At 45.5% G+C, this 22,969-nt stretch overlaps 1 protein-coding gene across 1 annotated transcript in view; it reads left to right on the plus strand.

The window, feature by feature from the left end:
- The window catches only part of LOC121535994 (type II inositol 3,4-bisphosphate 4-phosphatase), a gene marked incomplete at both ends in the record, with an annotated part of 171,424 nt that overhangs the window by 127,281 nt on the left and 21,174 nt on the right, over positions 1–22,969 (plus strand). Inside the window, 3 exon segments of the mRNA XM_045217638.1 lie at positions 6,341–6,445; positions 10,262–10,370; positions 20,798–20,981. Coding sequence (XP_045073573.1) covers positions 6,341–6,445; positions 10,262–10,370; positions 20,798–20,981 — 398 coding nt within the window.

A 22,969-nucleotide genomic window follows, 5' to 3' on the forward strand; every position in this document is an offset into this window, starting at 1 on the left:
AACTCATCTGACTAATGTTTGAATAATTGATGCGTGTCGATTGGATCCGGAATTGAATCCTGGGTAAAAAAATGACACCGGGTGAGGACTGAGGCCTTGGGGACCGTAGTATCGATGGCCGCCTCAAGTCATCTTTCTTTCTTCTCTTCCACTTTACCTTCTTCCTGGAGAGCAGAAAACACTCTCTCCTGTGTTTCTGTCTTCTGCTGCCTTAGTTTCCATGGCAACAAGTTTCTACGGGGTTAAGGGGGATAATTAAGAATTACGTGGTAATAATTTTGTTTACCAGGGGAAGCTGATTGAGTGCTACTCTGTGTGTGTGTGTGTGTGTGTGTGTGTGTGTGTGTGTGTGTGTGTGTGTGTGTGTGGGGGCTTCATCTGATATTTGTAGGGTTTACACGCTTATCCTGCTGATTCCTACTGACAAGATGCAGAACAAAACTTAGACACTTAACTGTGTCGCTGAATTACACACACACACACACACTCTCTCACACGCACTCACACACACACACTCACATATCCACCCACACACACACCTTCACCCCTAACTACTCACATCCACTATGTTGCACAAAATGACAGATATTATTTGGCACTATCAAATTATCTATTTCTGTCCTCGACCAAATTCGATAGACTTCCACAACACGATGCTTGATGGGTCACAGCACGAGCCATAACACCTCTCTCTCTCTCTTTTTCTCTCACTCTATCCCTCCATCCCTCCCTCCATTCCTCTATCGACCCTCTATCCCAGCGTTCCTTGGGTCCCAGCGGCCATAGAATCCTGACGGAGTGATAGATTTTTCCTCCCACACCTCTCATTCCGTAATGAGATATTTGTGGTGGTTGTTTTTCCCTGCGACCATCTGATGATCGACGTTGGCCGCTCCCCCACCCCCCCCCCCCACCCCCCCATCCCCCGCACACACACACAGACAGACAGACAGACACACAGACAGACTCACAGACACACTGACAGACACACATCGTCTAGTAAATAGAGGGCAAGGCGGCGTGGGTTGAAATGACAGCTCTCCCTGCATGGCCAGATGCTGCATTGTGTGATAATCAAGTTAGCCGATAGCCGTTGGACGCCGTGCAGCAGAGGAGAGGGCCCTCGCCGCCCCTAATCCAGCGCCGCATTAAATCGGCTAAGTGACAGAAAACGCTATACTTGCCGGGCAGAGAAGGCAGCAACCAGATGAATTATTGATACCTAATGTGATTAAAGGAAAGGTGGGCAGTGGGAGGATAGAGAGATGAAAGAAGGATGGAGAGAGGAGGTGTGTATGTGGTGGCTAGCATGCAGCACAACAATGTTACAAGTGAGAGAGTGAGAAAGTGAGAGAGAGGAAAGTGAGATGGAAGAGGAGGAAGGGAGGATGGATACACTGCGTTGTGTAACGTTAGTCCATGGGGGTTTGAGTGAAAACATCCTCTTCCACAGTTTCAAAACCCCTGGTGTTTTCCTTTTATTCATACTTAATTAGATGGAATGACCCCGGCATACTTCAGATGCTCTAATAACTCCATTCCGCCGCGAAACTCCATTCATGAATTAATCATCTCTCCCACTCCTATTGTTTGCCGACCGGCGAATTAGAAGCTTGGATAATCCCGTTAGTGGATGTTTGTTGGCCTTCCTACGCCATATGTCAGCTACAGTGAAGACCCGTCTGTCACTCACTCTTCAATCATGGTGACGGGCTAAGAGCAAAGCCCCCCTTCCAGACTAGGGACTAAATATTATTGTTATATTGTTACAGAGGAGCAAGAGGGATGAAGTAGTTTGCTCATTTATGAAGCTGTGAAATGTGTCGCCAGGTGTAGTTCTGTATACTGTAGACGCTTCATAGACAGGACTTTGTCTACAGACACCACCAGTGTGTTTCCAGTTCCTCCACTGTGGGAGCTCTGAGTTGCAACTTGCCTGCTGTTTGAATGAAAGGAAATCCTCCGATACACTCTGAGAGAATTCCCAGAGCCACCTAAATAAATGTATCTCTGCACCAGAGGAGCAGTGGGAGAATAGGACAAATGCAAAATGCACAAATCCATCCCAGCATCAATCTGAACCCCGGCCTCCCGTCCCGGCGGTGGTTATTTGGGAGTCTTGTTTGCTGTGCCAAGTGTGTCCTCAGGCGGCCTGAGGAGCCTGTGAACACTGAGGCTTTCGCTGCATTCCTCTACTTTCCTCAGCACCAGCCCCCCCCCCCACCGTTAACTAGCTAACGGGCCTGGTTGGATGATGATGCTGCTGCTACTACCACTACATATTGGCTTCTACATTTAGAAGGATGTGTGATACTGCATTGGAAAAGGATTTTAAACTCTCCAAATGGTCGAAATGGCCCTAATCAAAGAGGATATTGACTTTGTTTATGGATGGATTACTACAGGAAGGAGAAGGAATTTTCTGCCACCGGCTGTAATCGTTAGTTGATTGAACCCCTGTTTCTGAAGTTAGCGATCCAAAGGCATCACATATTGTCTCTTCAGGGCTCACAAAATGTGTCTTCAGGCTGAGAGAGAGAGAGAGAGAGAGAGAGAGAGAGAGACCCTGCATCACACTGCTAGCACTCTTTCCTCTGGTCAAAAAATATATATATATATCTCAAATCAAATTGTATTGGCCACATGCGCCGAATACAACAGGTGCAGACATTACAGTGAAATGCTTACTTACAGCCCTTAACTAACAGTGCATTTATTTTTAATAAAAAAGTAAAATAAAACAACAACAAAAAAGTGTTGAGAAAAAAAGAGCAGAAGTAAAATAAAATAACAGTAGGGAGGCTATATATACAGGGGGGTACCGGTGCAGAGTCAATGTGCGGGGGCACCGGCTAGTTGAGGTAGTTGAAGTAATATGTGGGTAGAGTTAAAGTGACTATGCATAAATAATTAATAGAGTAGCAGCAGCGTAAAAAGATGGGGTGGGGGGGGCAGTGCAAATAGTCTGGGTAGCCATGATTAGCTGTTCAGGAGTCTTATGGCTTGGGGGTAGAAGCTGTTGAGTAGTCTTTTGGACCTAGACTTGGCACTCCGGTACCGCTTGCCGTGCGGTAGCAGAGAGAACAGTCTATGACTAGGGTGGCTGGAGTCTTTGACAATTTTGAGGGCCTTCCTCTGACACCGCCTGGTATAGAGGTCCTGGATGGCAGGAAGCTTGGCCCCAGTGATGTACTGGGCCGTACGCACTACCCTCTGTAGTGCCTTGCGGTCGGAGGCCAAGCAGTTGCCATACCAGGCGGTGATGCAACCAGGCAGGATGCTCTCGATGGTGCAGCTGTAGAATTTTTTGAGGATCTGAGGACCCATGCCGAATCTTTTCAGTCTCCCATTGCCCCATGGCAGTGATTGGGGACATTGCCCTGTGTAAGGTGCCGTCTTTTGGATGGGACGTTAAACAGGTTTCCTGACTCTCTGTAGTCACTAAAGATCCCATGGCACTTATTTTAAGAGTATGGGTGTTAACCTTGGTGTCCTGGCTAAATTCCCAATCTGGCCATCATACCATCATGGCCACCTAATCATCCCCAGCTTCCAGCTGGCTCATTCATCCCCCCTCCTCTCCCCTGTAACTATTCCCCAGGTTGTTGTTGTAAATGAGAATGTGTTAAGGGTTAAGTAAAAATGAGAGAGAGAGAGAGAGAGAGAAAGAGTCCCTCCACTCCAACCCCCTCCACTCTGGCCAGCCAGCTGTGTGTGGGTCAGTATCCTGGCTCCCTCCTGTCACGCAGACTGACCACCTGGGCAAACAGATGGGGATTTGATACAGCTAATTCGTCTAACCCGCACCGGTTGCTAGCTCGATTAGCCCCCGTCCCCAGTGCACACAGCTGACACAGTGACTGACCGGCAGCCCACTGAGCTGAAGTGACGGCAAGGCCCCCTGGCAGACTTTAGCATTAGCCGTAAGAGATCGCTCAACCTAGCACAGCTGGGAGAAGCCATAGGGCATGGTTAGCTAAATGCTACAGAGGAATATGTGATGTCAGAAACAAGACTATAAAGATGGCTGCCAAACTAGAAGCTTTTGAAGGCTGGTGATACAGATATTAAACGAATGGCTGGATATAATTTGGGTATTTGGCCATCACACATGGTAAATGACTGAAACAGACTTGAACCCTAGCTAGCAACCCATGTAGGGCAAACATGTACAGTCAGTAATCTGGAGCCTGTATGGACATCTGTACGTAAGCAGCTGGAGGCCAGATGTGCTAGCAACAGGGTAGCATGTTGTAAGTGTAGCCCACTGGACGACGGCAGTTAAATGTTTCATGGGTGGTAGTGGGGACAGCACACTGACTCCTACACGTGTTAACACTCACTGGGTCCTCCTAACACTGGCTGGGGGAAATGGGATGTAAAAATATATCCACAGGGAAAAGCACAAGCAGGATATGTAAATAAATGAAAATACTAAGCATATAACTTTGATATCCTGTGTGTGCTTTTCCCTGTGGACATATTTTTACATTGACTCTTTTTGGAATTAGCAGCGCAAACATCTACTTGGAACAGTTTCTTATAGTCTTGACTGCAAGGACTTTTGTTTGAAATGGGATGTATACACTTGGACAGGATATGTGGGATAAGGGTGTTTATATTCCAACATTATCTCGACAAATGGGATGTATTTGCCTATCTGCTCAAATGGAATACACAGGACAAGGGTGTATGTACCCAGTCCTTATGTAGATACGTCAACATGTTTTTTTCCCAAGTTTGAATGTCTGTTTGATTGTTTGAGTTGTGTGGAATTTCTCAAAGCTGGCAACACAGAGTTCTGATCGAATCGAGAGAAACCCCAATTAAACATTTTTGATGTGGAACTAATTTGGAAGAGAACTTCAAATGTTTGTTTGAGGAGAATCTGTTTTTCCCTCGTGTGTTTACCTGTTATTTCCTACCTTTATCTTGATTCACACAAATACCCTCCCCTTCAGCAAACACCGCAAAATGTCAGATAGCCTGCGTTATTTGACTGTTCTTAAAAGCTTAGCCCTATTTCAAAGAAAGTTTGCTGGCTCTATTTGCATATATAAGATTTACGCTACCGGCGTGGAGCGTCAGATTGTGTTTTTCAGCTTCAGCATAAGCCTGTGCTTTATCTTTTGGGGGTACATTTTTAATTGGAAGTTTGGTACAAAGCAAGTGGTGCAAAAGGGGATCAAATCCTACGCTTAGAGGATTACACTGTACATTAGTGGATGCTTTGGAAGGCCTGATTGAAATTGAGCTGGTTTTGAAGTGCAGAGAAGTCTCTGATATCTGTGAAATGTCTTGCATTGGAAGGTAAACCCAGGCTTTAAAGTGATTATACAGTAGCTATACTTAACGTGTCTATTAGAAGATATAGGTGTTTGAGGTTTGCAGGTTTGTAATAGTTGTATTTTTAAAAGGTATATATTTCTGTCTGTGCTGGCATGTGGGGGTTGTCGCCCCCATCTGGTCATAACTGGATCTACAAGCTCAGCCAGATCAGAAGCACAGGCTAGTAATGAACTGGGGTGAAATCATTAGTCCAAACAGTTGTAAACAGTTACGTTTTGCAAAGAAAACAAGAGTTTCTATTGGACAAATTCAGGTAGGTCCCTCCCAGTTTCGTTCCGTTTAAGAAACGTTTTGCAACAGAATCGGCATAATGAATACACCCCTGGGTCCAGCTGAAACAGTTCTGTACTCAAGGGTGTGACTCCTTGTCATTATGTTGGACAGGATAAGGATCGGTGGCATTCAGCAGATAAGCTTCTGTGTTTGGCCTATGAGTTTGATAACATGATCTTGTAATCTATGACATTGGAGATGAAGAAGCTGGACTTTGATGCTTTCTGCATATTCTTAGTTACATGATGCAATGAAGCTTTAAAGTTGAGCTAATAGTGTCGATTTGAGAGAGACCACTAAGCGAACAGATGGGAAGGAGTGTAGGGTTTCACTGGGGTCTACTATGAGGGCTACTGCCTGACGTGGAAAGCCTCTTTCAATTATAAACATCATAATGCATAGTCACTTTACCCCTACCCACATGTACAAATGACCTGGACTAACCTGTACCCCCACACATTGACTCGGTACCGGTACCCCCTGTATATAGCCTCGTTATTGTTATTTTATTGTGTTACTATTATTTTATTTTACTTTAGTTTATTAAGTAAATATTTTCTTAACTCTATTTTCTTAATACTGCATTGTTGGTTTAGGGCTCGTAAGTAAGCATTTCACAGTAAGGTCTACACCTGTTGTATTCGGCGCATGTGACCAATCCAATTTGTTTTACAATGTGTTCAATACTGACACATCTTTTCTTTGCTATCTTTTACAGGTCCGTCGTTCAAGCCGAGCTGCAGCAAGGCCCAGAGGTATCTAGAGTTCATCCCTATCAACCTGCACACCCAGAGAATGAGGGTGACGTGTCCTAGAAAAACAGGTATGTGTCCAAATTGAGGCATACGGGTTGTATTCATTAGGCACGAAAAACTGTTTGAAACAGGGAAGGACTAGCTTGTCCAATAAGAAATTGACATTTTCGTTTTCAGGGTTATGGTGTGTCCTAATGAATATAACCATGACTTCACTATTACAACTTCATGAGGTTTTTACATTACATTTTAGTCATTTAGCAGACGCTCTTATCCAGAGCGACTTACAGTTAGTGAGTGCATACATTTTTCATACTGGCCCCCCGTGGGAATCGAACCCACAACCCTGGCGTTGCAAGCGCCATGCTCTACCAACTGAGCTACAGGAGGCCCCCTATCACCGGTGCCCCCTATAGCCGTTACAATTCGAGTTCACGTCCTTTGCTCTACTTCTCCTCGTCAGGGCGCGGATCAGAGGCATCTGGGGTGCTGACAGGTGCACATTAACTCCGACAGACAGACAATGGTCTAATGAAGCCCTACGCGCTTGGCCCTGAGAGGGAATACACAGAGTAGACTGTCTTAGAGCTTCCATCTCCCCCTACAACCAACCCCAATACTCACCTCTCTGTAGTTCAGCCCTAGACTTGTCAAAATGCATTATGGCAGCTAACACACTTCTTCTACACGCTAGCTCTGGGATGCGCGCAGTAACCGCAAACACGCTAGCTCTTGGGGAACGCTCCTCAGTTTCGAGTTCTCTCACCGTCTGATTGATTGTAAAGTTGAAGGCTAGACAAGCCTTGACACAGATCTGGACTACTCAACACATCAGGGATGACATACAGGAAGGAGAACAAGGAGAATGGAGCTGTTAGCAAAACCATGACAGACTGACTGGTCAAAAAGAAGGGTTAGTCAGAAGTCTACTACCCTTGAGAAAGAAGGAGAATGTGTTGAAAGTGAACGTTCCTGGTGGAGTTCAGCTTGGTCATTGAGTTATTTTGAGACTTGTTCTCTGCTGCCAAGTTTCATAAGACAGAATAGGTATTGAAACGCATGGTGACGTTTTCGTTTGGTGATAAAATGGCTTCCACATAGTCTAGTCTGGTCACTCCCTTGGGCAGTTGTGTTTTTTGGGTGAAAAACGATTCACTTTGCCATACTTTCCAAGAAAGCATGTGTTTAAACATCTGTCCATCGATGTAAATGACAAACACATCAATATTGTCCTTTCTATTAGTCACTTAGTTGTCTGTGCTTGTTAGGAATTATATTTCCTCTAGTTTGGTTTTTCTATCCTCCAAACAAACCAAACCATGCATAGCTTTTGCATTTGGATTTGCATTCCACTATTGATCATGTAGTGAAAGAATGAGAGAAGGTGATACTCGCGACTGGCTAGCCTGGGAGCACAGCATGATGAATCAGTCACGATTTATGGCATTGTTCGAATGACAGACCGTCTGTGGGCTATCACAGGGGTCAAACACACCTTATCTGTGGCAATCTCAATGAAGAGACATTCCCACAGAAGTCCTAGGGTCACTGAAGCCAGGAGAGGTGTAAAGACTGATGAAACTTGAATCGACTAAATGAATGTTACTGTGTGAATTAAATTGGCATGTTTGGATTGTTTCAAGAGTTATAATATGCCATAGAGTTCATAAAGAGCTATGAGTGTTGATATGTGTAATTGTACTGTAAGTGGTCTGGATTTATTGTTACAGAGAAACTGTTTTATTCTGTTAGTCGGACGGCGGATAGTTCAAAGAGGAGTGACTTAGTGTGCTCTTATCATACAGTGTTGAGGTGTGGTGATTAGATCCAAGAATGTGTCTGTTGTTTTCATGCCTTTGTTTTAATGTTTTTTGGGCCATGCAAAGTGATGTTAATTAGACGATAGGAGATACTGGGAGTTTGCGCTCTTGGAAGAATAAAAGCTGGGCTTTAACTTAGATCATGGAGTCATTGGTAAACCGATCTCCTGATGTACGTTTGCATGTCATAGTGGTGAATTTTCTATGCTGTTAAGACTTAGGATATTTTGTATTATTTTTATCGTAAAGAGTTCTGGTATGTATCATTTGCTAATTGTTTTCTTATTGCGTAACTGTAATAAATAGGATTACTTTTAAATGGATACGAACTGTATTCCTCACATTTCTGAGTAATATTCCTTGAATTATTATTTGCTGAAATGTCTAATGGTAAATGTTATTCACAATATACATAGCACATGTGCTCGGTCTCTAACTGTGCATCTCTGAGCTAAGGTTAACTCAATCATTTAATGCTAAGACATTGATTGCAAGATATTATCTCCTTCTTCCTCAGCCTCTTAATAATTGCATAACGGTAAACCTAGACACATTCCGAGTGATGGCGCAAGGCTCGCGACCTTCACTATACCCACTGGATATGACTATGGGGCTATAGCATTCACATGATAAGGGAGTCAGATTGATGAATGCAGTTTATTATTATAGTCATCATAATGTTTGGATAATTTCCACCAACCTACAATCATCCAGAGAAGAAAAACTACCTGGAGAAAACCAGCTTTATGAGCCCAAGAAAACCTTCATTTGTCTGGGAAACAGCTTGTCAGTTAGTCTCCTAAGTTACAGCACAAAACCCAACCACCCAACGCCTCAGCCTGCATGGCTTGGCAAAGCAGAGTAAGGAAACAGTGTTATAAACTCCATTTGGGCCATGTAAAAGGGACATTTTATCTCCTTTAAACAGGACATGGGAATGGGTTAAGTATGAATTATTCAAATGAATCTCGCCGGCCCCACAGTCAATTTCTCCTCCCAGGGAGAGGGAGACATATCTCCCGGCCGCCCCCCGTTCTCCAGTTGATTTATGGGGGGAGACGGAGGGGGACACACTAGGAAATCAGCTAGAGCAAATTGGCCCGTGTGAGTGACGTTTCGAGCTCACCATTGTATTTCATTGTGTCGCTGTATATTGTGAGGCAGTAGCCAATTAAAGGGAGCTGGAAAGTTTGAGAACCCAGGGGCCGAGCAGGGTGAGGTGGGGGACAAGGGGGGCCACGTGGGGCGACCATGGGATCATTAAGAAGGAAGCGTGGGGCGAGTGCCAACCAATACCCCCCCAACCTTCGCACTCGGAGCAGCGCTGTCAGTAATTGCTGTCGAAGGGACTCCTCAAACAGGACTTTCTGTGGCGGCTGGCTGCTCTGCCGTCCCAGAGGCCGTTCATTAGCTGACCTCCACCACACTAAACCACCACACTGGAGGATTCACACACACACATCATCACCACTTCTCCTCAGTCCACACTACTGTCAGACCTCATTACACATTCCAAACAAAACCTTGAATGACTATCTTCCTGCATCACAGTTTTCCACCTTTCTTCTGAGGAAATAAATTAAGAAGAGGAGTCAAGGAGGGGAGGGAGGGAGGGAGGGAGGGAGGGAGGGAGGGAGGGAGGGAGGGAGGGAGAAAAAAACAGACATGAGACTTACACTACCAGTCAAAAGTTTGGACACACCTACTCATTCCAGGGTATTTCTTTATTTTAACTATTTTCTACATTGTAGAATAATAGTGAAGACATCAAAGCTATGAAATCAAAATATATTTGAGATTCTTCAAAGTAGCCACCCTTTGCCTTGATGACAGCTTTGCACACGCTTGGCATTCTCTCAACCAGCTTCATGAGGTAGTCACCTGGAATGCTTTTCAATTTCAAGTCTCATGTCTCTTTTTCTCCCTCCCTCCCTCCCTCCCTCCCTCTTGATTCCCCTTCTTCATTTTCCCCTCCCTTCCTCCCCCCTTCCTTCATTTGGTTTATTGCACTGTACAACACAGTTCCCACTAACCCCAGGCGGGAACACCTTCTTGCCTCCCCAGATGCGTTCTATGACGTGATCACGGTGGGGGCTCCAGCGGCCCACTTCCAGGGCTTTAAGGGCGGAGGTCTTCAGCGGCTACTGAGCAGACATGAGGCAGAGAAGAAGAGGTGAGACAGCCTCATTATACAACACATAGCATGCAGCAGAGACAGGGCTGCCTTGGAAAAGAGATTCATACCCCAATGGAACTCTCCTGGTTAAATAAAGCATTCAATTGTCTTTTTCCGAAAAGGCACCATATTCCATGCGTAGTACACTACTTTTGGTCTGGGTATATGGTGCCATTTTGGATTGGCCCACTTTAGTGTGGAGAGGAACAGTATAGAGGGAGACTAACAGAGAAGAATGGATGGAAGTCGGTCTCTGACTGGATTTCATAAAAGGCTTGTTCTGCTAACGACAGATGAATGTAGCGTGGCCAGCATTGGTAGTGACAGATGAATTTGGTCCTGACATCTGGATTTGATTTGTGCAAGTAGGGCTAGGCTACACAGTACTGTTAGTGACAGCTGAGCTGGGAGGTTTGACTCAATTGGGAACTGCACTGTCTGCCACTGACAGCTATATTTGACTGGAGGGGCGTGGGCCCTAATGCCAATGAGAGTGACTATTGACTGACTCAGGGTTTTTGTATTTACTCACCGGCTTCTCTCTCTGTGCAGTTGCCATTTTGGATCTTCCTGGTCCCTTTGCAATAACCCTGAGTCGTCCCTATTGACACTCCGAGAGACTATGATTGAATTGTGTCTGTTTGATTCAATTACCTAGCGCCCATCCCGGGGCTGTGGCTGTGTGTATGGTGTAGAGTCTCTCTCTCTGACAGAGAAGACATGTCTAATTAGTATGTTCCCATCGAGCGGGGCCGTCACAGGCCTGGCAAACACCTCTAGGGGGGGTTATATAGTGATGTAGATGAACTGAGAACAGTGACAGTACAGTAACAGTCCCATCCCCCATAGCTATTCATAAAGCATCTCAGAGTAGAAGTACTGATCTAGGATCAGGCCCTCCCCCGTCCATTTAATCTTATTCAATATTGTGTAAAATGCTAAACTGATCCTAGATCAGCACTCCCACTCTGAGACGTTTTAAGACTACAGCTAGGCCCTGGGGTCGTTAATCAAGATGGCCGTCTTATCGTCCTCTATCTGAGATCAGCATTTTGTATCTTGTCGCCGTTTGCCCTTCCGACGCTGTAAGATGGAGGGGGGTTGTCATGGGTTCAGCGTGTGGCCACTTGAGTGATGCCTGAGGAAATGAGAGGTGATTTTCCCCAAAGCTTCTCAGTCGAGTGCCGAGTCATTACGGACCATGTCAGAGCCAATTAGTTACACTGAGTTTAGAGCTCAACAAAGAAGAGGGGAAGAGGAGATAGAGTGAAAGAAAGAGAGAGAAAGAGATAGAAAGGAAGTTTGAAGAAAAATAAGTTGGAGTAAAAAAATTTACGCTCAACTGCACAAGCGAATTTGCCCAGTAGTCAACGTTTATCTGCTAGCGTACACTATGATAAGAGTTAGAATATTTTGGAACGAAGGGAGTCCTCCGAAGTAAAATCAATGTCTTTGAATGAGAGATTAGACTGTGCAGGAAGGAGTACCACAGGATACTTTCTGGTCTCATATTGGACTTAGCTAATGACTCACTGTAGCTTACATTTTCCAATTTTCCACCTGGCTAATCGAGGAACTGCCCTCTGCCAAGCCCCATCCCATGTCTGACCCGGAATCCAGTCATTTGTCAGTCATTTCCCTGAAATGGGAATAAATGGGATTTCATCCTCTCTATGATTATATTGGATTTGCTTCTATTTGCCTCGTTGCCATTTTAATGGAGTTGCAGAGTTGCATGTTTTCTTTCAATGGGGAAAAATCAATTTCTGTGCCTTAATTTGCATGTTATGCCACGGTGGACATTTTTATTTTGACTCGAGCGTATCTGCCAAGAGGTGCTCTTCAATGTGCATTTGAAGACCGTGTTTTCTGTTTTGAAATAAATTGAAATGAAGTCATATGTTATCAAAATAGATGGCGAGGTTAGACCTAATCTGTAGACACACACACAGACAGCCTTTAAACAAGAGCCTTTTGTAAGTGTCTTTGATTAAAGGAAACAATAGGCTAGATGTGAGACTTGACTATTCAATGACATATAAATGAATCAAAGGGAGGAGAGGAAAAAAGAAAAACGCTGAGGTTTAACCAGGAGGGCAAAAAAAGAGCCAACCGTCCCGGGGAGAGTGGAGTGGAGAGGGAGGGCGAGTGGAGAGGGAGGGAGGAATAAGGGAGGGAGGGAGGGAGGAAAGGGAGGGAGGGAGGGGTGGAGAGGGAGCGACAGTGAAGAGAGAGAGTGGGTAGGGAAGGAAGAGGGGAGAGAAGAAGGGGAGAGTGCGAAAGAGAGGGAGGCGAGAGAGGGGGAGAGAGAGAGGGATGGGAGCCTTGGCGGTATACCTACAGTATTCAACAGCCAGAGCCAGCGACGTCTTCTTAGGATGGGGCGGGAAAGGAAGTTAAATCGACAGCAGCACTTAGGGCCCCTTCAGTATCCTACAAAGCTATTTACATACAGGGCAGGTGCATTTAGCTTTCATTAATGCATGCCTTCCACCCAAATGGCTGTTGTAAAAGTCCCAGATTTTTTTTATTCCTTTTTAATTGAACCCTGTAGACATTGCAGACTAATCTTTCTTTAACAAGCCCCTCCTTTGAATCATTCAGCTTTTTGTACAATGATAAGATACTCTTACTTTGGATGGAGCCCAGGTTTATTTAATGTGGCTCATCAGGTTCTGTGGGGGAACGCTTGAAGCACTTCTTGTTTTTATACAGTACTCTCTCTCGCGCTCTCTCTCTCCCATTGTGGGTGTGTGTGCATGTGTGCATGTGTGCGTGTGTGCGTGTGTGCGTGTGTGCGTGTGTGCGTGTGTGTGTGTGTGTGTACACGCACTGGGCCCCAGCATAAGGGTTCCCCCTGCTTTTGAGGTCAGGTGTGGTGTTTGTGTCTGTCTGTCTGTCTGTGTGTGTGCGTGTGTGTGTGTGCAAGCTGTGCTGTGTCGCTCCTCGCTGTACGCGCCGCCGAACCTCTGGCCTTTGTTGTCGGGGCCCGTCTGCTCAGGCATCACTGCCTAAGGCTCATTTTGGGGTGAGGGGGGGCAGTAGCAGCCACAGCAGGGACCGTTTGGTTCAGGCTACAGAGCACACCTAATAGAGTCCCCTGGGATGTTAAGGTTTAACTTCACTTGCAAAACTCTGTCCAACTAAATAGGGACTGTGTGTGTGTGTGTGGATGAATTAATGAATGAATGACATTTTATTTTCGTGTCAAATCACCAGTTGGCAACCCATCCCTTACGGGATTAATTGACACATAAACAAACATTACAATAATTCACTGTGATAATTCAGTGATCATTTTTCTTCCGGTGCGTGTGTACGAGCGTGCGTCCGTGCGTGCGTCTCCAAACACAAGCTGGTCTGAGGTCAGTTATTCCCAGTCAGTTAGTTAAACAGACAGATGTCTATTGGTTTCAAAGAGAGGACCTTGGAAGTTGCATCTTAGAACCAGTAGAGAACTGATTAACACTATCTTGTTCAAACACAGTCTGTTCTGGCATCAGGCTGTCTGTCTGTGTAATGGAGAAGGACAGTAGCTCTGGTTAGATGTGAGAAACTGTGCATTTAATTTCATATTTCTATGCTCCAGTCCTCCTATATGATAGTGTGGGCTTTGGCAGTAGCCCTGGTCCGATCTACAGTAAGGACTGGTCTGAAATCAGTGCCTAGTCCCATGACAGAGTGGCCGTTGGTCCTGGTCTGATTTGAGAAACTGTTCTAAGATCAGTTGCTATCCAGCACTGTCTTACGACAGACTGGGCTTTGGCAGGGACCTGAGGAACCAATGGACACCATCTTGTTCAAACACAGGCTGTTCTGGAATCAGTCTGGTGCAGGCTGTATGTCCGTTTGATGGAGGAGGACTTTGACAGTAGCCCTATTAACTGGTCTGCGATCAGTTGCATTCCAGCCTTGTCTCAGTGTCTCTATGACTGAGTTGGTTTTGGCAATGGCATTGGTCTGGTCAGGTCAAGGCTGGTCTAAGATCAGTTGCTATCCAGTTCTCTCACTTTTGACAGAGTGGGCTTTGGCAGTAACCAGACTGGTCTAGGATCAGTTGCTATTCTCCCCTCTCACATATGACAGAGTGGGCTTTGGCAGTGACCAGACTGGTCTAGAATCAGTTGCTTTACAGCGCCAGGCGTGCCTGTGTCTCAATGACAGAGTGTGTTTTGGCAGTGGCCCTCAGTCCTGCCGTCCTCCGATGCAGCGTTCTGCTCCTGCTGGCTGTCAACAGCAGGCCTGGAAGCTCTTCATTCATTTCCTTCCCCACTATTAATTAGCCATGAGCCGGAGACACGGGCTTAATTAGAGAAGAGAGGCTGCTTCTTCTTCTCCTCCTTTTTCTCTTTCTCTCTCTTCCTCTCATTACTGTCATAACCAATTCCCATAGATCATTTAGGAACATCAAGGGAGGACGTTTTGCTAGACTGCTTACTGTTTGCTAGTTTTAGTAATTCCTCCTAATAGGTAGGTCTAGAGTGGGAGGGTGTAGGCTCCAGGGTGGGGAGTGAGGTGTGGGATAGCTAGCCCACTAGGGAGGCTGTGTCTGGGGAGAGTCAGGTCGATAAAGACCCCCCCTTCTGGGAGGTACTGGTTCTCTCAGATGTAACCTACCGGAGATAGGAGATAATCTGCAGAGTAATAACGTGTATACAAACAGGTGTTTTACATTTAACTAGCTAGCTTGTGGCTAAGCAAATTGCCAGTAAACGCTAAGAAACACAGCCAAAACATGTGGCTTCTTGATTAAACACCTAACAACAAATTCCTCTATCGTTGTAAACGAGGATATTCCAGGTCAGGTGTCCATTTTAAAGCTTTTCCCTTAACCAGCAGGGTTTCTGTTCTCTTCACTTTGCTTGTCAGCGGCTATCTTGGCTTTGGTGGAAGCTAGCTAGCGTATTGGACTGACAGGTCATCCTGATGAGGAATGTATGGTTTCCCTCTAATAACCAGCTCCGGTGTGGATCAATACTCTCCTGTGGCATCAGATGGTAGGGACCATGTGTAAATACTGATTATCCACTGCACAGGATCCCTAATGGCTGGATTTGTACTTATGAGTCAACAGTGTTGTTATCCAGCTGGAGCTAACCTATGAGTCTCTCTCTCTCTCTCTGTCTGTCTGTCTCTCTCTCTCCCTCACTCACTCAGACAATGTCGTTTTTCCGGCGGTGTTCTGTTTATTTATCTTCTTCCTTTTGTACCCTCCTGCATAATGTGGTAATAAGAACTCCAACTCAAAGAGAATGCCCAAGTTTTGATGAATTTACTTACGTAAGTTATCATTCAAACAAATGTTGGATTTTCCCCTAGTATTCCCTAGCAACTTCCCTAGTATTGACTATAGGCTAGGCTACGCTGTAGCGAAGGGAAAAGATGGTACTGGATCATGTAAGAGGCCAGGTGGATCTTATAAGAGGCCGAAGTCTGATTGTCTTTGGGCTGCATCAGGTGGCATATCTCCAGAGAGCTCATTAGCCATAATGACAAGGACAGGGTTTGTTAGCGCTAACCAGTCGGATGCTACATTGGCAGCAGCTAGCTAGCCCCCAGTACACCTGAAGTAATAAAGGTCCCCAGGTTTTGGCACTGTACTGATGAAGCAGGTAGGGGATGTGTCATAGAGGATTGCTTTGAGGACTCTTTCTTTTCTACTCTCTCTCTCTCTCTCTCTCGCTCTCGCTCTCTCTCTCTCAAGACACTCACTCTTTCAGTCTTCAGTCAAGTATGCTTTGGAATCTGGCTCCAGGGTCTGGCCTACATACAGGCTGTTCAGAGCTGAATCTAAACTAGCTGGGAGGGTTGCAAATGACTGCTTCAAACCACTGCCTCGTTAACACACACGCTTGGTCTGATGGCAGGAAGTCACTGTGGAGAACTCAATGAAAGTCATTGAAACTTTACTTGAGGTGAACGTTTGATTGGGACTGATGTGCCCTGAGTCTATGAACTGACAAAACTCGTTTCATCAGAGGGTGAAACGCTTCCCTAGAAATGAAAAAATGATTAATTATTCGTAATATTATACTTTTTATCTGGCTGCAGATATTAATTAGGTGGTTTTAGATTGAAGCGTTGGAAAGCATTGATCTATGATACAGTTTCAGGCAACTAGAGCAGCTTAATTTAACTTACTGTATCCAGACTGTACCACACACTGTATTGTGGTGGTAATGAATACAACTAGAAAAGGTTTACCAGTGGACTATTTGTGATTATCCTATTATTTAGACTCCAAGCCGATCCATAGTCATTACTGTTCTGCCAACCAGTGGTGGAAAAAGTACCCAATTATCATACTTAAGTAAAAGTATACAGTGGGGAGAACAAGTATTTGATACACTGCCGATTTTGCAGGTTTTCCTACTTACAAAGCATGTAGAGGTCTGTAATTTTTATCATAGGTACACTTCAACTGTGAGAGACGGAATCTAAAACAAAAATCCAGAAAATCACATTGTATGATTTTTAAGTAATGAATTTGCATTTTATTGCATGACATAAGTATTTGATCACCTACCAACCAGTAAGAATTCCGGCTCTCACAGACCTGTTAGTTTTTCTTTAAGAAGCCCTCCTGTTCTCCACTCATTACCTGTATTAACTGCACCTGTTTGAACTTGTTACCTGTATAAAAGACACCTGTCCACACACACTCAATCAAACAGACTCCAACCTCTCCACAATGGCCAAGACCAGAGAGCTGTGTAAGGACATCACGGATAAAATTGTAGACCTGCACAAGGCTGGGATGGGCTACAGGACAATAGGCAAGCTGCTTGGTGAGAAGGCAACAACTGTTGGTGCAATTATTAGAAAATGGAAGAAGTTCAAGATGACGGTCAATCACCCTCGGTCTGGGGCTCCATGCAAGATCTCACCTCGTGGGGCATCAATGATCATGAGGAAGGTGAGGGATCAGCCCAGAACTACACGGCAGCACCTGGTCAATGACCTGAAGAGAGCTGGGACCACAGTCTCAAAGAAAACCATTAGTAACACACTACGCCGTCATGGATTAAAATCCTGCAGCGCACGCAAGGTCCCCCTGCTCAAGCCAGCGCATGTCCAGGCCCGTCTGAAGTTTGCCAATGACCATCTGGATGATCCAGAGGAGGAATGGGAGAAGGTCATGTGGTCTGATGAGACAAAAATATAGCTTTTTGGTCTAAACTCCACTCGCCGTGTTTGGAGGAAGAAGAAGGATGAGTACAACCCCAAGAACACCATCCCAACCGTGAAGCATGGAGGTGGAAACATGCTTTTCTGCAAAGGGGACAGGACGACTGCACCGTATTGAGGGGAGGATGGATGGGGTCATGTATCGCGAGATCTTGGCCAACAACCTCCTTCCCTCAGTAAGAGCATTGAAGATGGGTCGTGGCTGGGTCTTCCAGCATGACAACGACCCGAAACACACAGCCAGGGCATCTAAGGAGTGGCTCCGTAAGAAGCATCTCAAGGTCCTGGAGTGGCCTAGCCAGTCTCCAGACCTGAACCCAATAGAAACTCTTTGGAGGGAGCTGAAAGTCCGTATTGCCCAGCGACAGCCCCGAAACCTGAAGGATCTGGAGAAGGTCTGTATGGAGGAGTGGGCCAAAATCCCTGCTGCAGTGTGTGCAAACCTGGTCAAGACCTACAGGAAACGTATGATCTCTGTAATTGCAAACAAAGGTTTCTGTACCAAATATTAAGTTCTGCTTTTCTGATGTGTTAATTACTTAAAAATCATACAATGTGATTTTCTGTATTTTTGTTTTAGATTCCGTCTCTCACAGTTGAAGTGTACCTATGATAAAAAATTACAGACCTCTACATGCTTTGTAAGTAGGAAAACCTGCAAAATCGGCAGTGTATTAAATACTTGTTCTCCCCACTGTATGTACCTTAATAGAAAGTTACTAAAAGTAAAAGTGAAAGTCAGTCAGTAAAATAGTACTTGAGTAAAAGTCTAAAAGTATTTTGTTTTAAATATACTTGAGTATCAAAAGTAAAAGTATACATCATTTAAAATTCCTATTATTTAGCAAAGCAGACGGCACAATTGTCTTGTTTAAAAAAATTTCGGATAGCAAGGGGCACACTCCAACACTCAGACAATATTTACAAAAGATGCATTTGTGTTTAGTGAATCCGCCAGACCAGAGGCAGTAGGGAGTGACACACATGTTCTCTTGATAAGTGCGTGAATTTTACTATTTTCCTGTCCTGCTAAGCATTCAAAATGTACTTTTGGTTGTCAGGGAAAATGTATGGAGTAAAAAGTACAATATTTTCTTTAGGAATGTAGTGAAGTAAAAGTAAAAGTTGTCAAAAATATAAATAGTAAAGTAAAGTACAGATACCCCCAAAAAACGACTTAAGTAGTACTTTAAATTATTTTTACTTAAGTACTTAACACCAATGCTGCTTACTAATGACGTAGAGGAACATGTCATGGATTGGCTATTGATTGGAGGCAGAATGAGCTGAAATGAATCTGTTCCTGCAGATGGTTTGCAATATGCCTGGACAGTTGATCTAAATAACTCCCAGGCCCAGGCTCTGTCTGCAGTATCATTGATCCATCTCCTCCGTTTCTCAGTTCTCGCTCTCTATGGTCAAGTTAAAGGGTAAAATATAGTTCTATGGTGAACATGTCTGAGTATGTAAAATAGTTGAATACAGTGGGGAAAAAAAGTATTTAGTCAGCCACCAATTGTGCAAGTTCTCCCACTTAAAAAGACGAGAGAGGCCTGTAATTTTCATCATAGGTACACGTCAACTATGACAGACAAATGGAGGAAAAAAAATCCGGAAAATCACATTGTAGGATTTTTTATGAATTTATTTGCAAATTATGGTGGAAAATAAGTATTTGGTCACCTACAAACAAGCAAGATTTCTTGCTCTCACAGACCTGTAACTTCTTCTTTAAGAGGCTCCTCTGTCCTCCACTCGTTACCTGTATTAATGGCACCTGTTTGAACTTGTTATCAGTATAAAAGACACCTGTCCACAAACTCAAACAGTCACACTCCATACTCCACTATGGCCAAGACCAAAGAGCTGTCAAAGGACACCAGAAACAAAATTGTAGACCTGCACCAGGCTGGGAAGACTGAATCTGCAATAGGTAAGCAGCTTGGTTTGAAGAAATCAACTGTGGGAGCAATTATTAGGAAATGGAAGACGTACAAGACCACTGATAATCTCCCTTGATCTGGGGCTCCACGCAAGATCTCACCCCGTGGGGTCAAAATGATCACAAGAACGGTGAGGAAAAATCCCAGAACCACACGGGGGGACCTAGTGAATGACCTGCAGAGAGCTGGGACCAAAGTAACAAAGCCTACCATCAGTAACTCAGTACGCGCCAGGGACTCAAATCCTGTGTCCCCTGCTGAAGCCAGTACATGTCCAGGCCCGTCTGAAGTTTGCTAGAGTGCATTTGGATGATCCAGAAGAGGATTGGGAGAATGTCATGTGGTCAGATGAGACAAAAATATAGCTTTTTGGTCTAAACTCCACTCGCCGTGTTTGGAGGACAAAGAATGCTGAGTTGCATCCAAAGAACACCATACCTACTGTGAAGCATGGGGGTGGAAACATCATGCTTTGGGGCTGTTTTTCTGCAAAGGGACCAGGACGACTGATCCGTGTAAAGGAAAGAATGAATGGGGCCATGTATCGGAGATTTTGAGTGAAAAACCTCCTTCCATCAGCAAGGGCATTGCAGATGAAACGTGGCTGGGTCTTTCAGCATGACAATGATCCCAAACACACCGCCCGGGCAACGAAGGAGTGGCTTCGTAAGATGCATTCAAGGTCCTGGAGTGGCCTAGCCAGTCTCCAGATCTCAACCCCATAGAAAATCTTTGGAGGGAGTTGAAAGTCCGTGTTGCCCAGTGACAGCCCCAAAACATCACTGCTCTAGAGGAGATCTGCATGGAGGAATGGGCCAAAATACCAGCAACAGTGTGTGAAAACCTTGTGAAGACTTACAGAAAACGTTTGACCTGTGTCATTGCCAACAAAGGGTATATAACAAAGTATTGAGAAACTTTTGTTATTGACCAAATACTTATTTTCCACCATAATTTGCAAATAAATTCATAAAAAATCCTACAATGTGATTTTCTGGATTTTTTTTCCTCATTTTGTCTGTCATAGTTGACGTGTACCTATGGTGAAAATTACAGGCCTCTCTCATCTTTTTAAGTGGGAGAACTTGCACAATTGGTGGCTGACTAAATACTTTTTTTCCCCACTGTATGTTTAATACTGCTGAAACTAGCTGGATTCAAACAGTAAAATGTAACCGCATGCAATAAACAGTAAAACCTCTGAGTTTCTTATCAGTTTTTATTCACACTGCTGTTTACAATCCTCTAAAATCTCAAACCTTTTCTTTTCTCCTCTCTCTATCACCTCTTCAGTTTCAGCACAGCGTACCAGTGTATTTATTACTCCCCGGAGCACACAGCCAAGGCCCAGGAGGTGCTGCACAGTGTGGGCCAGCTCCAGCCTCTCATCTCTGGCCTGGCAGACCAGCTGCTTCAGGCTGCCCAGCAGCACTCCATGGCTGGGCTGAGGGAGGCACTCAAGACCCTGGCTGGAAAGGTGAGTAGGCCTCAACCACCAGAACCCCACCATTTAGCTCCAAGCCTGGGGTGGGGGTGCTGCTTAGTGCCCCTGGCTGGAACTCTAGCCACACACAGGTCGCCAACCACCACCACAATCTACCCTCTCTGTCCATGTTCCTTTCCCCCACGATGGAGCTCCAAGGTACGGGTAGAAGTGCTAAGCTTAACTTCTGGATCTGTAGCCCCACCACCACCCCCTCTGTCCCTGTTCCTGGAGCTCCAGGCTGGGTTAGAGGTGCTGGAGGTCCTGGGCTGAATGCCACCATCTGGATGTGTGTAGCCCCACAGGGGAGCCAATTTTAGAGCTCTTCCCTCCTGCTGTGCTAGTGTGTTACGAGGCAAGGTGAAGCCTGGGAGGTGAAGCCTGGGAGGTGAAGCCTGGGAGGTGAAGCCTGGGAGGTGAAGCCTGGGAGGTGAAGCCTGGGAGGTGAAGCCTGGGAGGTGAAGCCTGGGAGGTGAAGCCTGGGAGGTGAAGCCTGGGGGGTGAAGCCTGGGAGGTGAAGCCTGGGGGGTGAAGCCTGGGAGGTGAAGCCTGGGAGGTGAAGCCTGGGGGGTGAAGCCTGGGAGGTGAAGCCTGGGAGGTGAAGCCTGGGGGTGAAGCCTGGGAGGTGAAGCCTGGGGGGTGAAGCCTGGGAGGTGAAGCCTGGGAGGTGAAGCCTGGGGGTGAAGCCTGGGAGGTGAAGCCTGGGAGGTGAAGCCTGGGAGGTGAAGCCTGGGGGTGAAGCCTGGGAGGTGAAGCCTGGGAGGTGAAGCCTGGGGGTGAAGCCTGGGGGGTGAAGCCTGGGAGGTGAAGCCTGGGAGGTGAAGCCTGGGGGGTGAAGCCTGGGAGGTGAAGCCTGGGGGGTGAAGCCTGGGAGGTGAAGCCTGGGAGGTGAAGCCTGGGAGGTGAAGCCTGGGGGTGAAGCCTGGGGGGTGAGTTATCAGGGGGATTAAAACTGGCGCTATTTGTAGAAAATCTCCTTTACAGTGACTCTGAGTGTGTTTTGCCTCAGAGATGATTGTTTATACTGTATTTTGCTGAATATATTTGGCTGCAGCAAGTGTATTTTAATGACCTGAAGTTGCCCTTCAAGCATCTGTCACCTACTACAAAACATCTAGCTCTAGGGTGAGACAAAGGTTGCATAGCTGGCGTTAGGAGAACATTAGCAGAACATTATGTTGACGCGTCATTGGTTGTAGGTAATTGACATCTGCTGGGTTAAGCCCGACCACCCGAGCGCATTGAAATGGTTAAACACACACACACACCTCTCGTCATACCCACTGTCCATAACTCATCATTAAAACGCCAAAGCCAACAAAAGTGAATTGCGAGTCGACGAGCGCAGAGTTTTATGGCCAAGACACTTGGTGTTTTATCCGTGTAATTAATGAATTACAGCTGGTGCTGTCAGATTTGCAATCTGCTGCAGTGAATGAGTGAGAGATTGTTTTTGCCATAGTGGAGTAGAGCCCAATCAGACAGCTTAATTGGTACATTCTCTCTGTCACCGCTTCCCCTCATCCTTGATTAGACACGCAGACAGCCTGGTCAGCACCGGCCATGATCCTCTGATTGGAACTTCAAAGTTTGTGTGTCTCTGTCTCGGTGGTTGGGTGTTTGTGGGTGGGTGGTGTGTGTGGCGGGCGGAGTGAGGGAGGCTTATGGTAGGGTGTGTATGGGGAAAGGTATAGTTGGATGGGGAGTTCGATTGATGGTTGTCCGTTGGATAGTTGTTCATGTCATATGTGTGAGTAGTCTGTCATAGAATGTGTGTTTGCACATTTGCTTGTAGTGCTGTGTTGTGTTCAGCAGCACTTTGCCCTAAGTAGTTCATCTATCATTTATTGAAAATCCACAGTCCGCCTAGCAACACCACACACTCAGCCCCACAATTTTCACCATATAAGTATGATCCTGGATCATTGAAATGATCTACCCATAGCATTTCCACAGAAACTCTCAAAACACACACTCACACA

Source organism: Coregonus clupeaformis, unplaced genomic scaffold, assembly GCF_020615455.1.
Source record: "Coregonus clupeaformis isolate EN_2021a unplaced genomic scaffold, ASM2061545v1 scaf1160, whole genome shotgun sequence".
Taxonomy (NCBI): Eukaryota; Metazoa; Chordata; class Actinopteri; order Salmoniformes; family Salmonidae; genus Coregonus; species Coregonus clupeaformis.